Below are 17,886 nucleotides of genomic sequence, written 5' to 3' on the forward strand. Positions count from 1 at the left end.
TAAGGTTGGGAGTAATAGAGCAATCCGATGGTGCTAGGTCGAAAATGTTATACTAGGTTTTTAGAAGGGAGAGCGATAAAATTCTATAACATCTGCGATCTAGGAAAAAGATCAATATACCGCCTACATTAATTTCTGTTTAATTTCGGCAGTCTGTATAAAAAGTCTAAATAGAATAAAATAATGGAAAGAATCTAAAATATAATAAACATGAGGGCGCGACGATCTTCGTCTCGTCCCTAATCAATGTTTTATATAATCCCAGAGTGATAACAAAACGCAGATAATTTATCAGGCCGGATCTTGTAGAGCATCCAAAGCGTGCGGTAAACTACGCCATTCAATTGAGAACATCCAACAGGGAACTCCGTTAAACGATCCTTTGCTTAAAGATCTAATCCTTAAGTTTTCTCATCTTATATTTGAATACTCGGGCATTAATGTCATGTCAATCGCAGATTCGAAATTTCTGGCCATCTCGTACTGCACGTGAAAGTGGTGAATAAATCCGTAATTCATGGCATCTTGAGCGTTCTTATGTATGTATATGACGAGGGCTTCAAACATTAGTAGCTGGAAGAATGTTAAACGACCGAGATTAGTAGCATTGGCATTGCGCAAGTGTCTGATCGCCTGCTTAAAATTGAGACTATCCGGTCTAAGAAATGATTGTCAACATTTTGCCAAATAATCAATCTAAACGCTTAAAAATTCATTAAGCTGACCTCATTCGTTTTTTTTCCTTAAACATAAATTTAAACTTATTGTGGAATGAAAGAGAAATGATAAGCAATCCTGTCATAGAATTGGCCATTATAAAATGTAAATTTTGTCTGATCTGATAATGATTTTGTGGTCGTCGGAATGCATGGTATCTAATGCGAATGTAAACAATCTGTCCAATTCATTATGCTCATACAGAAGAATTTGGCATTGATTTAGTTCAACTTCTGAATCACGAACAAAACGGATATGAAAGAACTCATGATCTTGGTTAGTTGATGGTGGTAACAAAGCGCCCGCTCGATGGTCAATTTGGGAAATTTTACCTTACATCAGTATCCAATAGAAACTAACTTCAGCTGAGTCGATTGTAGAATCGTAATTGTTATGCAAGCGAGATTTGAGTCTAAATTCACAGCTTGTCTTCTTCTAGCAAAAGTTTGGCTCTTCTGCAGGGCGAACCTGTGCATATTGGTCCCGCATCAAAGCAATTTGTTCGGCACGTTAATCTTGTGTTTGATTATTATGAACATTCCTTTGTCGTTCAGTGTTTGATCGTCTAATAGCAGGCTGCTGAGGCTTTAAAGAAATTTTAGGAAAGTTTTCCAACATTTTTTACCAAAGAAAACATTTGCCTGGTTCAGCCGTTCTCAACTGATGTTAGAATTACACAAATTTACACCATTTTTATATATAGGCGAGCATACTATTTCCCTTTCTAATTCCCATTTTTTATAGATCTATTAAAACTGAATCAGTTAATTGTAACTGAATGCCGATCTATTGCTATGCGCTACAATTTTATAACACGTCCTAGTTCTGGGGTGCGAGCGTTCGACGCTAGTTTTAGGGACACGCATTTGCCTTTTTCGTACTCTATTATCTCTAAGACTTTGTGATTTTGGTCCGCGATTGCGGCACATATAATCAGTGTTGCCAGGTTAGCTTATTATAAGCTAGTTCTAGCATATTTGAAACTAGAAAAGCTTGAAAAATTTCAATCTAGTTATAGCTTGAAATATAGCTTATTTTAAAAGTCATCTAGCATATCTTAGCTTTTTATGTATTTTTGACATCCACGAAATTATATGATATAATACGCCTTCTGGTTTGCGAGTTGATCTTCATTTTCAGCAAATTATTCCTCAATGCGTCATTTGAAACCCATGTGTACACGTTTTTCTCCTAGGCATATTATTGACTTTTTAAAACTTTAGATAAATACTCCTTGCTTTAGTTAAGTTGTAATAAGGTGGAGATCCTATTTTTTATTAGTAATATTACAACAATAATTATTTAAATTTTATTTTTTTATTGAGATTAGAGTGACACATTTACAATTGATTCTTATTTGTATTGTACATCTGGAATTCATCATCATGTTTAATATAATTTAACAATAATTTAACATTTGTTTGTTATGGTCAGTAAAACATATTATTATGGTCATTAAAACATATTATTAATACATATCGAGAGAGAACACTACTATGACTTATTGTTTATTATTTATATTATTAATAAATATTTGATTTAGGTATTCATCATTCGTATTCCAGGGTGGGTTTCGGGTCGTCAGTTTTAAGCACAAGCTCGTAAATATTAGTATAATTTGCATGATATATATGTTATTTGGGAATTACATTTCTCTCTGCTCGGAAACTAAACGCTACTGAGTCAGAAAATTAAATTGCTGAAAATATCGATATTTATCGAAAAGACCGATATTCAAACCGATTTTTGAATGTTCAAATATTTATGAGGAATACATCTATATTGTGAATGATATATCGAAACTTGCCAAAGAAGATAATTGCGTTATTATTCTGTATTCAAATTATTGTTCTTGGTTTAGGTGGATTTTCGGAGATGAAACCACATAAATTAGAGCAGTTGACACATTTATTCCCAAATTTATAAGAATTAGAACTCGAAAGTTCCAATTCAAAATATATCCTTATGCTTCTTTTAAATACATGTTCACAAAATTTTGTGCTTGATGGAATACGATCGATTTCGAATTAGCCTTGTACAGGCCAGTTTCTTACGGAATCAATAGAGTTTAATTTCTTGCGTTTTTCTTTAGTTACAAAATTTAAGATCGCTTACAGGGGCTTTTCCTCTATTATTTGGGAGATCAGCATTATATGTTTGTTTAGTTTTCATTTTTTTTACTTCTGTGAGACTATTTCGAGTTTGGCTGGAGGCCTTACCGCCTTGGATGCCTCTAAACTGGCACGTCGCGCTGCTGCGGCCATATATGTACCATAATATCGACTTAGTATATGAGGATCGACCTGGTTAAGTTCTATGTAGGCGGCGGGGTTTGGTAGCACGGGGTCTATGACGGGACATTCTTCCAAAGAACTCGACTCCTCATGTTGGCTGCTACCGCTATCGGCCAACGACCTGGCTGAATAGTTGTGTTCTGGATCTTGATCATGATCGGGATCATCACTGAGGTATGTTATATTATCGGAAAACATTTCCTTCATGGCTGACTCTCTTTTTTTCTTCTGCTCTAGAAACGGCTCCTGATCCAGATCCGTATCGTGATCGATTCCTTCGTCAACCACTTCGACATCCACATCGGGATCAATGTCGGTGGTGTCGGTGTTAACAGTTTGCTGTTCCAAGCCCACAACCACTTCGCGATGTATCGTCTGTTTTGTAATCACTGTATGATGATGCTCCGACTCCTCCAACTGTTCCTGATCTTCAGAGGAAACTATATCGGGTGCTAATAGGGAGGCCACATCGAACTGACGCTTTCGGGTTTGGGAAAACATATTGGCTATTGTTGTCGTCGTTGTGGAGTTGATAAATGCAATATGTTGATGTTGGGGAGTCACGGGAACCGATGGATCTTGGAGGTTAAGGAACGACTGTTGTCGCAGGGAGGGATCCGAGTGATATGTGGGAGCAACAGTTGGTACCACCGCCGAATTTCTATTGAAGAACTGTCCTATATACTGCTGATGATGATGGTATGGAGCATAACCCAGTCCCAAGGTGGAGCTGCCAGAGGAAGGCGGCGGTGTGGTGAGATCCAACGGCGGTGGACTTGGTGACCCCGTACTAGCATCATCCACCGATAAACCCATATGTTTTCTCACCTTACGCTGGGCCTTGCGACGCCGAAAATCACCCTTACGGAAATCATCCATATTAGCAGGATGTATAGCCCAATAATGTCCCTTCCCATTGGCACTCCTCCCCGATTTTATGAAGCAATCATTGAGTGAGAGATTATGGCGAATGGAGTTGCGCCAGCCAGGACCACGACTTCGAAAATATGGATAATTGTCCAGAATATATTGATATATATCGGACAAGACCAGCTTTATGTCGGTTGAACTTAAAATAGCCATGGCTATCAGTCCTATATAACTATGCTGGGGCTTGGGTTCTTCCGGTTGAAAAATACGATGCTGGGTTTGTGGAAAAAGCGAGAAAGTTGTCGATAATGCGGACATTCTATTGATTGCTGGGCTATTAGCAGAACTCGGACCAGATCCGGCATTGGAGCTATGCCCGTAGGGGGTCAGGTGTACCCATGAAGCACTCACACCATTAGTTCCTCCGGTCACGTACTGGGGACACCTAAAGCGTTCGATATTCAAGGCATAGTTGTAGAGCTGCAGTCGGTATTGCTCCAAGGCCATTGAAGTAGCATTTCTCGGGTGTATTCCATGTGACGGATAGATACTGGACAGGACCTGCTTTGATACACTCTCTGATGATGTTCCAAGATCTTGATCGGAACCCGTGCTCGTGGCCTGCGAAGCACTTAAATCTGTATGAGCCATTCCGATGAGTCATTCAATGCGGATAAATGTAGCATATCCCATCTTTCCTAGTACGCCATTGTTTAAGAAAACACCCTGTGGAAAGAGATAAATTTCTAAATAAGTATTATAAGCAAGCATCTACATTATAATTCACACATCATTTAGTTATAATTAATTTAAGGTAGAGGAAGTCTTTTCTTCCTTGTTCTTTTTATTTAAAAAACAACCATGTAAGGTCATTCTATTTACATATGTATACAAATTATATTAGCAATACAGTTACTCTTTTACTTTCACCATTTTTACAGTTTCCTCTACGTTAACCGTTCGTTTCGTTAGCAACTATAAGATATAGTAGTCCGATTTTCAGAAAATATTCCCCAAAATCTTAACTAATAATAAATTGGTTTATCTCAAATAAGATAAAATTATGTTGAAAACTGTAACTTATATATTTGTTTTCCAAAAATGTTCCCATCGCAATTGATACATTCGTCCGTTCCATCCCGTTCCGACATTTATACATTCAAACATTTATGCATTCAAACTGAGAGAGTAGTTTGCGTAGCAACGGACAGACAGACGGACATACGGACATGACTGGATCGACTCGGCTGTTGATCCTAATCAAGAATATTTATACTTAATATGGTTGGAGTGACTCCTTCATTGCGTTGCAAACTTCTGACTGAAATTATAATACCCTGCAAGGGTATACAAAAATTGAGCTTATCAAAACATGTTTATCTTTTCAGATGTATCCTTTTTTTTAAATTTTTTTAGAATTTCGGATAAAGTTGTATACAAATTTGACGGCTATATCAAATAATATGTATTGGTGAATGAAATAAAAATACCAAATTTACCTAATTTTTTTTAACAGAAATTTATATAATGTATTTTGTATTTATTATTAATGATGTAATTGCAATCTGCTAAGGTTAACAAACCAACCACAGCGCGTAATTCGCTTTAGGTGTAAGTAAGAAAGAAGTCAAAATCCTAATAAATCTGCAAGGGTATACAAACTTCAGCACGCCGAACTTTCCTTTATTGTTATATTTTTTTTGTCTGCCATGCCCCGCCTAAAACCGAACCCTTCTATAACATCACACACTGCTGCTCTACAAAGTCCAAGCTTGTGTATTTATATCCACTTAAAGTCTTAAGAGTGTTTTTATTATATCGGAAAGGGAAGGGGAAAAAACAGCAACCATCATCACTTCGGGAGTGGTGGCGTCAAGTGATCATTAACATAAATATTGAATATGTCGAATATATCAATAACTATACCAGCGTGGGCCACCCACAGCGAGTAATTCGCTTTAAGTGTAGGTAAGGGAGAAGTATAAATCCTAATAAAAAAAAGAATAAGAAATTCTATTTATTATACAGTCGTGGAAAAAATAATAGCTGCGACCAAAAAGCCTGTGTTTGAATTATTATTAACGCATCCCAATGGTACCGAATATAATTTTTCATAAAAGGAATGTAAACAGGTTTCAATTTGGAAATAATATATGCTTAGATACCACAGATATTTGTCCAGGTTTTAATAATTTCAGTCAGAAGTTTGCAACGCAGTGAAGGAGGCACCTCCGACTATATAAAGAATATATATTCTTGATCAGGATCAACAGCCGAGCCGATCTAGCCATGTCCGTTTGTCCGTCTGTCCGTTTCTACGCAAACTAGTCTCTCTGTCTTGAAGCTATTTGAATGAAACTTTGCGGTTTGTCTTCTATATACTCTCACTCGTATATACAGGGGTAGTCAAAAGTATTTACACAATTTACACAACAATTATTTTCACCGCCAAACTTATTTTTGTTATTATTCTTGTTTTTGTAGACCGATTTCCATAAAATTTTTTTTATTGCATAAATTGATCTATTCAGAAACAAGCAGAAAACGAAAACAAAAGATAACGGTTCATAGGACAATATTAAAAGCAAAAGAAAATATGTCTATTTATTTTGGATATACAGTCGAGTCCCGATAATTCGGGATAAATTTTACGAATTAGACGGGAATTCAATTTATTGAGATTTCTATTTAAAGGGGCTCAAAAATGAAAGAGTCGAATAAACGGGGTTTTTACATTTCACATCATGTTTACATATGTAAACTTTATTAAAATTAAACAAACATAATAAATATGTATATTCATTTGTAAGTTTTTCAAATTAAAGGAAAATTAAACAAAAAATTAACAAACAAAATGAAGCAGAAATATTAAATTATTAAAAACGAAAATTCAAGCTTTTTAAATAATTGGTAATTTTTGATTGCTTCGTGTTTTTTTCTTTTATTTTTTCCATTGCGTTTTCTAAACCTATTAGGTTGTCAAACACACTATTTGGCACATCATGAATCGAAAAATAATGTTTAAGTTGAGGAATTAATGCTCTGGTTTGTAAATTCTATAAAATTTCTTCTCCTTTCTGATGTCTGCAAAATCTAACGTCGCTTTAACTACAAAATATTTCGCATCGCATTACGATTTATAAGAGGTTTCGAAACAAAATTACGATTTACAAGAGGTTCAATATTCTTTGCGTTGCGCCAAATACTACGAATTAACGAGGGGACCAAAATGTATGGAATTTTTACGAATTAACGAGTTTTTTTAAGGGGACAGAATTTTTTACGAATTATCGCAATTTTCGATTTAGCGGAGTACGAATTATCGGGATTCGACTGAAGCTTAAAAAACTCAATTCCAAGCCTTCATCAATACCTTAGCAAATTTTTTTTAACTATTAATAAAGTAAATTATGAGATTGTCACAAAAAAAAATTATTCAATTTTAATGGCATTAAAATTAAGATGAAAACAAATTATGTGTAAATATTACACTGTAAGTACATCTATTCTTTTACTTATAGCACTTTTCTATGAACCGTTAACTTTCGAATTCATTTTTGGCTCGGATCTGCATAGATCAATCTACGCAATAAAGAAAATTTCAGGGAAAACGGTCAACAACAACAAGAATAACAACTAAAAGAAATTTGGCTATGAAAATGGTCGAAGTGTAAATACTTTTGACTACCTTTGTATGTCGAAACGAGCCGGATCGGACGACTATATGATATAGCTGCCATAGAAATGATCGGAAAACTTTTACAAAAAAAATTATAACATTTTCAGTTTTCAACAGAATTTAATCAAATTTGACATATAGCCATTTCATATTAATCTACATTTCTGTGTACGATTTTATGAAAATCAGACTACTATATCATATAGCTCCCATAGGAACGATCGAGAATTTAATAAAATTAAAAATTATAACATTTTCAGTTTTCAACAGATTTTCATCAAATTTGGGGTATATCAATTTTATATCAGTCTTAAAATTTGTGTCAAATTTTATGAAAATCGGACGACTATATCATATAGGTGCCATACAAACGATCGTTAGATGTGGAGCAAAAATGCAAATCTGTGACTGTAAAACTGCAAATAAAATATGTATAGGTGAATGATATGAAAGTAGGTATTACTTCATTGTTTTTTAACATAAATATATATCATTTATATTATATGGATTCCTAGTTATAGAAGTTCTATCTGCAAGGGTATATAAGCTTCGGCGTGCCGAAGTTAGGTTCCTTTCTTGTTACCTTTTGAAGTTGAAATAAAACTAGAAAGGAAGCTTACTTCGGCACGCCGAAGTTTTCAATAATACAATATTAATTATATATATTTATGTTTAAAACAATGAAGTAAAGCGTGCTTTAATTCCATTCACCTATACATATTATATTAAAAGTTTTACATTCACAGTTTTGCATTTTTCCCTACATTCAACGACGACTGACATAGAAATTCAGCTATGTGATACATTCGTCCAATTTTCTAAAATTAAATCAGAATCAGAAAAAAAATGTATAACTTTTTCAGTTATCAACCGATTTCAGTTTTAATTTTATGAAAATATATTTTCCATATTTCAGGAAATTAATACAACAATAATTATAACTTCGCTGTTTTTCAACATGTTTTTACCTTATCTGGAAAACAGTTAATTTGAATTTTTTGTTTGTTTTTATTTTTATTTTTAGAAGAAGAATGCTTAATATATCGGTGAAAATCGAAAATCGAATCGGTAAATATGTAAAACTAATATTGTATTAATTATTAATTATGTGCAAGAGTATACAAACTTCGGTGTGCCGAAGTTTACTTTCTTTCTTGTTTTAGCAATAATTTTATAAAATTACCTCCATGACACAGTGTGAGCAATAATCGAAGACCTGAAACTATCGGCTAAATTACTGAAAAGCCAGCTGGCTACGGAGTTCGTATTAATAAATTCTTGGCAAATTAAAGGTTCAGTAATTTAAAATAACAACGATTACATAAGATAGTACAACAGGTATATTCTTTAAATCCTTCGGTATTTTTAGAAGGCAAATGATGAGGTACTTTGCTGACAACCATTGGCGGAAGTACAAACATGACAGAAATCTGGAGTACCTGTACAAGAAACTCTGATGATTGGATATAGACAAAGGTGGAATAGTTAACACCAGTGGCTATACCTATGCACACCTCGGCAAACACATAGGGTCAATATCATATGATAATTTAATTTAATTTATTCTTGATGGCCTACGGCATTCTGATTTTATTTTCATTCTCCCAGGTGTGTTCAATGCAAATAAATTTTAATGCCCAAATCCCACAGAATTGCACTGGGTTCTAGCAATTAAATTAGAAGAACTGCATCTGCTCTTCTGAACGCCAGGGTTCGACTTTTCCGCAAATTATTAAGTATGTAATTGACGGCAGGATCAATTATTTTGTACAGAAAATGCAAGAGAGAGCGAGAGATAATCAGTCAAAAACACCTTGATTTATTATTGTCTTCTCGTTCTTCTTGCCTCTTCTATAATCTCGCTCTCTCTTTCCGTGTGCCAAAGTTAGGTTCATGTTATACCCTTACATGGTATTATAATTTAAGTCAGAATTTAAGGTATAAAGTATACATAATCTGATCAGCATCAACAGCCGAGTCAATCTAGCCATGTCCGTGTGTCCATTGCTACACCAAAGAGTGTCTCTCTCTCATTAAGAGTTATCTGATGAGTTAGTCTGATTAGTTAATATATCTACACGTATATAGAAACGGTAGTTAAATGTAGCGGAAAGTTCGAAGCTGTGAATGTAAAATTTTGCATATTATAATACATATTTGTTTTATATTAATTATTGATCAGCATCAACAGCCTAGTCGACCTAGCCTGTCCGACCATCTGTCCGATTTTCCGAAAACTAGTCTCCAAGCTATAATTGAAGATTTGGTTTTACTATTATGACAAGAATGGAAGAAAAGGCACACCGAAGTGTTCTTGCAGATTGCAATTCGATCAAATAATTAATACAATGTTACTTATATATATTTGTGTCAATAAATAACGATATCTTTTCTACTTTTAATACATTCATCTATACTTCTTTTCTTTTCGTAATATGGGGCTTATACATTTTTGGCCCGCTCTAGTTTCCGACCTAAGAATGTTAACGGAGTAATTATTCATTGCTAAAAATCAAAAGTATGCAATCATCTGTCTTCGGGAGCAGTGCTGGAAATGTTTGTCAAAAAGTATTGAAAAGCTTATGCCACTCTGTCACCCTTACAGTATAACCCCTGGCAATATCTTGATTGTTTTCAATAAAGGTGATTCTTCCCTCCTCATTTCTTAGTTACATTTTTCAAGTTTAATTAGTCATATATTCTGGAAAAGGTCAACAGGATGCTAAAAATAAAAGTCTATAAACTTGTGATACTCTAATGTATACTGTTAAAAGAATGTGTAAATTTAAAGAAATTACTCAATTTAACCATATTTTTGATTTTATTTTGAGACATTTGAACCGAAACTCACGGGTACGATTTTTCCTTTGTTCGCGAGTTTGAATGAATGCTGGGTTTGCTTTTCGTTCTTATATATTACATATTTGTTTTTTGATTAAATTCTGGTATACAAATATTTTTACCAAAAATAAATGAACAAGAAACTATAAAGAGAGATAAGCAATGCATTGAGTTAATGTTCTTTTTTTAGTTGCTATCACCTACGCTTTTTGTGTATCGTTCGCAATCCCATTAGTTTTCCTTTTGTCATTACTTAAAAAAGCAGTCGGTACCAAAGCTTGGAAATTTAAATACAGCCATTGTTGGTAAATAAAAGATAAACAAGAAAAAAACGAACTTCAATACAATGTAAATTATATAAATGTATGTCAAAAAAACATATTCACAGTTTTACAGTTACAGTTTTGCGTTTTTCTCTATATCTAACGATCGTTTGTACGGGAGCTAAATGATATAGTTGCCCGATTTTCATAAAATTAAAACTAAATTCAAGAATAACATAAAATGGCTATATCTCAAATTGTATGAAAAACTGTTAAAAATTGAAAATTTCAATTCCGATCGTTTGTATGGCAGCTATATGATATAGTCGTCCGTTCCGACATATATAAGAGTGAGAGTATATAGAGTACTAACTGCAAAGTTTCATTGAGAGTGCTTCAAACCTGAAGATTTGCGTAGAAACGGATAGAAGGACAGACGGACATGGCTAGATCGATTCGGTTGTTGATCCTGATCAAGACTATGTATACTTTATACGGTCGGAAATGTCTCCATCACTGCGTTGCAAACTTTTGACTAAAATTATAATAGCTGCCATACAAGTTACCTTCTTTTCTTGTTAAAAATAATTTTTTTCTTATCTTCTGGATCCAACCGAATGGCAGGCTGAAAGTTTCCATGCGGTTTCACCCGGGAATTATAAGATACTTAACAGTGGGAAATCCGTGTCCGAGGGGGTTTTCCGGATGTGAAATCTTGAACAGGTCTAGGAAATCCTAAACTGTGTCGGTTTTTTGGAAGTTGAAACTTTAAAAGCTATAAGATATAGAGAGCCGATTTCTACATATAACATTAAAAACCAATTTGTAGAAGCAGTGATAAAATCATCTCTGGCCATATAAAGTATATATATTCTTGATCAACATCAACAGCCCAGTAGATTTAGCCATGTCCGTCTATCCGATTGGTATTCTATATACTCTCACTCCTATATATAAGTCAGAACGGGACGGATCGGACGACTATAACATATATCATATATAGAACAAAAAAATCGAACTTTTCCAACTCTCGACAGTTTTGCATATTTACTTTGAGATTTAGCCATTTTGTATTATTCTAGAATTTCTTTTTTAATTTTATGAAAATCGGAAATAAAATTTATTTAACATCTATATCTCAAATTTAATGAAAATTTATTGAAAACTTGAAAAGTTAAAATTTTTTTCTAAAATTTTTCCGATTGTTTCTATGGCAGCTATATGATAAAGTATGATCCGGCCGATTCCGACATATTTATATACAGGTATGTATATGGAAGACTAACTGCAAAGTATAATTTAGATAGCTTCAAAACTGAGAGACTAATTTGCGTAGAAGCGGACGGATGCACGGACAGACAGACGGACAAACGGACAGATGGACATGGCTAGATCAACTCGGCTGATGATGCTGATCAAGAATATTTATACTTTATATGGTCGGAGATGACTCCCTTACTGCGTTGCAAGCTTCTGAATAAAACTTTAACCCCCTGTAAGGGTATAAGAAGGAAGATTTTTAATTAACAACCAATACACTTCTTAAGATATCTATTTGTGTGGGGCTGTTTTTACCTTAAACTTACTAAGTTTTTATATACGCTATACCGGATATAGAACATATCAATAGGCGATATAATTGATTAATCACTGTCACTGATAATATGTATTGCACTTTGAAGTTTTCATATATTAGCATAATTTATTTTTCTTTATTCTCACAATTATAACATTATGTTCTTCATATTTATAGATTTTTTTATTTATTTATTTATATATATATTTATATTTATAATCCAAGGCTGATTGTTTTTATCTACCGAAATAACATATAAAGAACGCGATGCGTCTACGCGTTGCGGTGCTCGAACTATTTCTGTGTTTTTCTGTCTGAAAATGGCAGATTGATGAGGACTTGTGGGGTATAAACTGGGTGTAAACCCGGTTTCTTTACAGGCCACGCCCTTTCCTCTGGAATTCAGCGTATCCCATTGGTCACACTGAATTCCACAGTTCAAAAAGCAGAGGGTGGCATAACTGTAATTGGCCATTGCTCTTGCCTGCTTCGACGCGAGCTATATAGCCATTCCTCTTCCACCCTTGGCTGTCCATAAGGAACAGGTTTTCCAGACGTTCAAGCAATTACACATTACCCATCATCTTCTAGCACTCGCATTTTTCTTCCCACCAAGGAAAAATACCATTAACTGGAAGCCGAGAGTGCGGTGCATACACAAACGTCCGTACAAACTTCATTATTATACGTAGTTTCTATAGAAATAAAGGTGCACATATAATCTGTATGTGTTTTTAACTAATCAATAAAAGATCATTCAGATTGCGTTTAGAAGACAGGGTTTGATAATGTCTTAATTACCATGCTTTTATCAAACCGTTCCTGAATTATAACATTAATTAAGATTCGAAGAAAGATTAACCTTTAAAGTCGTACAATTGTTTATAAACACCGACAGGATATATATACAAATATATCATACTATTTATTTATATTATTTTTGTATTGAATTTTATTGAACCTGTTCTGAGATTTAAAAAAATTAATGACCTTAAAACAAGAAAGAAAGCTTACTTCGTCACGCCGAAGTTTGTATACCCTTGCAGATTGCAATTCGATCAATAATAATTAATACAATATAAATTATATATATTTGTGTTAGTTTCTATGGCAGCTAATATAATCCTAATAATAATCCTAATATTAAAACCAATAGTCTTGAATATTCTAAAAAACGTTGTCTCCAATTTAATGAAAATATGCTGAAAACGGGAAAAGCTATAATTTTAAATTTCATTAATTTCCCGACCGTTCCTGAATTATAACATTAATTAAGATTCGAAGAAAGATTAACCTTTAAAGTCGTACAATTGTTTATAAACACCGACAGGATATATATACAAATATATCATATTATTTATTTATATTATTTTTGTATTGAATTTTATTGAACCTGTTCTGAGATTTAAAAAAATTAATGACCTTAAAACAAGAAAGAAAGCTTACTTCGTCACGCCGAAGTTTGTATACCCTTGCAGATTGCAATTCGATCAATAATAATTAATGCAATATAAATTATATATATTTGTGTTAGGTTCTATGGCAGCTAATATAATCCTAATAATAATCCTAATATTAAAACCAATAGCTGGAATATTCTAAAAAACGTTGTCTCCAATTTAATGAAAATATGCTGAAAACGGGAAAAGCTATAATTTTAAATTTCATTAATTTCCCGACCGTTCCTATGACAACTATATAATATATTAATCCGATTCTCATAAAAAAAAATAAAACAAATAAAGGGACAGACACACATGTCTAAATCCACTCGGCTGTTGATGATGATCAAAAAATCATATTTTTTATTTGGTAAATTTATTTTGCTGTTTTTAACAGTTTTAGTTTTGTTTCATAAACTTTTATTTAATTATGACTACAGAACTTTGGTATTATTTTATGCAAATCGGAGGATTATACCATATAGCTGTTACAGAAACGATTAGAATATATAAAACTTAATGTAAAAGTGTAATTTTAAAACTGTAAATATAATGTGTAGAGGTAAATGTTAAAACCAAATTTATATGATATCAATAAATGTTTTAAAATCTGTTAACAACTTATGTGTTGTAATTTTTTACACTGATAATAACCAGAAAAGAAACTTACTTCTGCACGCCGAAGTTTGTACATCCTTGCATAAGTACTTTCGATAATTATTAATGTAATAAACTATGTATTTAATAATATATTTATGTATAAATATATAAACTATATAATAATAATAAATATATGTTAAACAAGAAAGGAAGCTAACTTCGGCTCACCGAAGTTTAAATACCATTGCAGATAGAACTTTTATATAAATTATATATATTTGTGTTAAAAAACAATGAAGTAATACCTGCTTTCATTTCATTCACCTTTACATTTTATATTTGCAGTTTTACAGTCACAGATTTGCATTTTTGCTCCACATCTAACGATCGTTTGTATGGCACCTATATGATATAGTCGTCCGATTTTCATAAAATTTGACAAAATTTTTAGACTGATATAAAATTGATATACCTCAAATTTGATGAAAATCTGTTGAAAACTCGTTCTCGTAACTCGTTCCTATATGATATAGTAGTCCGATAGTAATACAATTTTACACAAAATTGTAGAATAATATGAAATTACTATATCTCAAATTTGATTAAATTCTGTCATTTTTTTTGTAAAAATTTTCCGATCATTTCTATGGCAGCTATATGATATAGTCGTCCGATCCGGCCCGTTCCGACATATATACGAGTGAGAGTATATAGAAGGCTAATCATTCAGATAGCTTCAAAACTGAGAGACTAGTTTGCGTAGAAACGGACAGACGGACAAAAGGACAGACGGACATGGCTAGATCGACTCGGCTATTGATCCTGATCAAGAATATATATACTTTATATGTTCGGGGGTGCCGCCTTCCCTGCGTTGCAAACTTCTGACTGAAATTATAATACCCTGCAGGGGTATAAAAACATCGGAGTAATACACAATTTCGTTATAATAACCTTTACATATTATATTTACAGTTTTACATTCATAGTTTTTCAGTTTACTCTACATTTTACGATCATTTCTATAGAGGCTATATGATTTAGAGTCGTTCGATTGTACTGAAATTAAATCCAAAATTCTGAAATATGAAAAATGTTTGTCGCCTGTTTCGGCGCGTTCCGACTTATATACGAGAATATAGAAAAGTAACTGCAAAGTTTCATTCGGATAGCTTCAAAACTGAGAGACTAGTTTGCGTAGAAACGGACAGACGGACAGAAGGACAGACGGACATGGCTAGATCGACTCGGCTATTGATCCTGATCAAGAATATATATACTTGTTCGGGGGTGCCTCCTTCCCTGCGTTGCAAACTTCTGACTGAAATTATAATACCCTGCAAGGGTATAAAAACATAGCTTCAAAACTGAGAGACTTGATTGGGTAGAAACGGACAGACGGACAGATGGACAAACGGCCATTTCTAAATCGACTCGGCTGTTTATGTCGATCAAGAACAAAGTCGGCAATGTCTCCTTCACTGCGTTACAAACCCCTGACTAAAATTAAAATACCCTACAAAGTATAAAAAGCGAGTCTAACTGTTTCTAATGAATCTTTCAGGATGGTAAAGAATAGTAAATCGTTTCACACTTTCAAGAAATATAGGTGTCAAAAACAAACGATAAATATTGACGGTTTCCCGATCTGGTACTTAGAATGAGAGTCCTGTGTTGGAACGGACAATAGAGGATTATTTTTGACCCTAAATCCTAATCGCATTGCTGACAATAATCTACCAAAGTGGTTTATTTGTTTATTTGGCTACTTTCTCAATCCAGGCATCTAGGAAAATCTCAAAAAGGTGAAGAGAGTATTATTTTGTGTTCAAGTCGACAAGATTAAAGTTTTTATTAAGAAGAACATTTGCTTTGAGCCCAAAAATGAAAATGTAAAGAATTTGTACAACCTCCTTAGACCTCCTTAAAACATACTCAGAAGTGAATATATTTTTGTAGCATCAACTTCCGGGCTGAGCTACCATATCCTTTTATTCCATTCCATTCCTTTGAAAGAAGACATCTCGAATAAACGAATATCAAGCTTGTTTCAAGTCCAGGCCCACTGCCGCCTTCTAAAGTCTTGAAAATAAAGAGGTAATGGTAAAATTCTGAACTTTAAAACATATGGATCTTATTAGCAGGTTGGAATTTCAAAACAGGCCCTAAACGCTGCACAGGAATGCTGCTATTTAAAAAAATGACATTGATTTTAGTGTTTTATTTTTATTAAAATTATATTGGGATTTATAAAATTGGGATTATTAAATTTTGAATGCAGCAGCAAACTTATTTAGTTTCTGGTAGGGGTTTTAACTTGAAGTTAATTACAACATGAACCGATGCTATCTGTGGCCCAATGGTCATATACATAAATATATGTATATATAGATAAATATATACGCCTTTACTGAAATACACCGTAAGGATATATAAAATTCAAGAAAGATGTATACTCCCCCAGGAAAGTAAGAGGGTTTTCAGGGAACACTCAGACTTTAATGTTTCAGCTAAGATTTATTGAAACAGGAACAGAAAAGAAACCAAAACCAGCAATTGCCATTGGCTCTACCTTCTTTTGGTATGACTTCTCAAATTTTCAAATGCGTTTCGATTATCACCTAGAGTCCTTTTTCATCTCATTGTACACATCGTGCGGTGTGAAAAAATTAGAAAGAAGGCTTATAGATTCGAATCTACTACTACTTAAAAATATCTATAAGAGCGCAGATGCGCTTAAACACGTACCTGTTTGCTCTCAACAAAAACATATGAACGCCAAATGTTTTGGAAAAGAAATGAATTCAAAATACAACTGAAATGCGAATCTATGTTATGATTGATATATCGGAACAATAGAATCGGAAAAATATTCAAACCAATTAATAGTTATACTAGTATTATCCAAATTATACAAATTATTCGGTCTGCCCCGTCCGCCTAATTGTCTGTCTATTGTTTCGCAAAATCGTGCTTCAGTTGTTATTCAGACCCTTGCAGGGTGTTATACTTTCAGTCAGAAGTTCGCAACGCAGTGAAGGAGGCACCTCCGACTATGTAAAGTATATATATTCTTGAGCAGCATCAACAGCCGAGTCGATCTAGCCATGTCCGCCTGTCCGTTCGTCTGCCTGTCCGTTCGTCTGCCTGTCCGTTTGTCTGTCTGCCCATCGTTCAACTTCTACGCAAAACTAGCCTTCCTGTCTTCAAAAGCTTTCCGAAAGAAACTTTGCAATTAGTCTTCTATATACTCAATAGTATATAACGTTCGTTATATGTAGAAAAAAATGCAAAACTGTTACTGGAAAATTGTAATTATAATAATTACAAGTTACTGTGCACTGATAACGAAACGAAAATCTTGATTTAAGACTTGTTGCATTCTTAAAGAAATCTTAATACAAGTACGGAAAAACTTAATATCAAATGAAAATTCTATAGATAAGATTTTTAAGTTAAATACAATATAAAGTCAATTTAAGTCAATACAATATAAATTATATAAATTGATGTTAAAAAAAAAAACGTATTTACAGTTTTACAGTTAAAGTTTTACATTTACAGTTTTGCCTTTTCCTCTATATCAAACGATCGTTTGTATGAC

The 17,886-nt window shown here is 33.5% G+C and overlaps 1 protein-coding gene and 1 long non-coding RNA gene across 6 annotated transcripts; both read right to left on the reverse strand.

The window, feature by feature from the left end:
• Window positions 1-200: 200 nt before the first annotated feature.
• LOC110185454 (uncharacterized) lies at window positions 201-1,287 on the reverse strand. Its single transcript, XR_002319782.2, has 2 exons — window positions 1,050-1,287; window positions 201-981 (listed from the first exon to the last, which is right to left on the reverse strand). It is a non-coding gene; the product is annotated as an uncharacterized LOC110185454 (long non-coding RNA).
• Window positions 1,288-2,015: 728 nt separating this feature from the next.
• fd102C (forkhead domain 102C) lies at window positions 2,016-17,091 on the reverse strand. Of its 5 annotated transcripts, none has more exons than XM_020954282.2 (2): window positions 17,031-17,091; window positions 2,016-4,607 (listed from the first exon to the last, which is right to left on the reverse strand). In XM_020954282.2, exon 2 carries the CDS (start codon window positions 4,530-4,532, stop codon window positions 2,895-2,897), a length of 1,638 nt encoding a protein of 545 aa, XP_020809941.2. In that variant the 5' UTR covers window positions 4,533-4,607; window positions 17,031-17,091; the 3' UTR covers window positions 2,016-2,894. The 5 variants fall into 5 exon arrangements, with proteins under 5 accessions (XP_020809941.2, XP_020809942.2, XP_086682529.1 ...); XM_020954283.2 differs by lacking the exon at window positions 17,031-17,091 and adding an exon at window positions 12,251-12,565; XM_086826403.1 differs by lacking the exon at window positions 17,031-17,091 and adding an exon at window positions 12,240-12,565.
• Between the last annotated feature and the right edge of the window lie 795 nt (window positions 17,092-17,886).

The sequence above is a fragment of the Drosophila serrata genome, unplaced genomic scaffold, assembly GCF_035046125.1.
Source record: "Drosophila serrata isolate PLE 108 unplaced genomic scaffold, ASM3504612v1 contig_160, whole genome shotgun sequence".
NCBI classification, from domain to species: domain Eukaryota; kingdom Metazoa; phylum Arthropoda; class Insecta; order Diptera; family Drosophilidae; genus Drosophila; species Drosophila serrata.

Bases quoted from the DNA above. Each gene is read 5' to 3' on its own strand.
- fd102C (XM_020954282.2), bottom strand. From the start codon at position 4,532: ATGGCTCATACAGATTTAAGTGCTTCGCAGGCCACGAGCACGGGTTCC.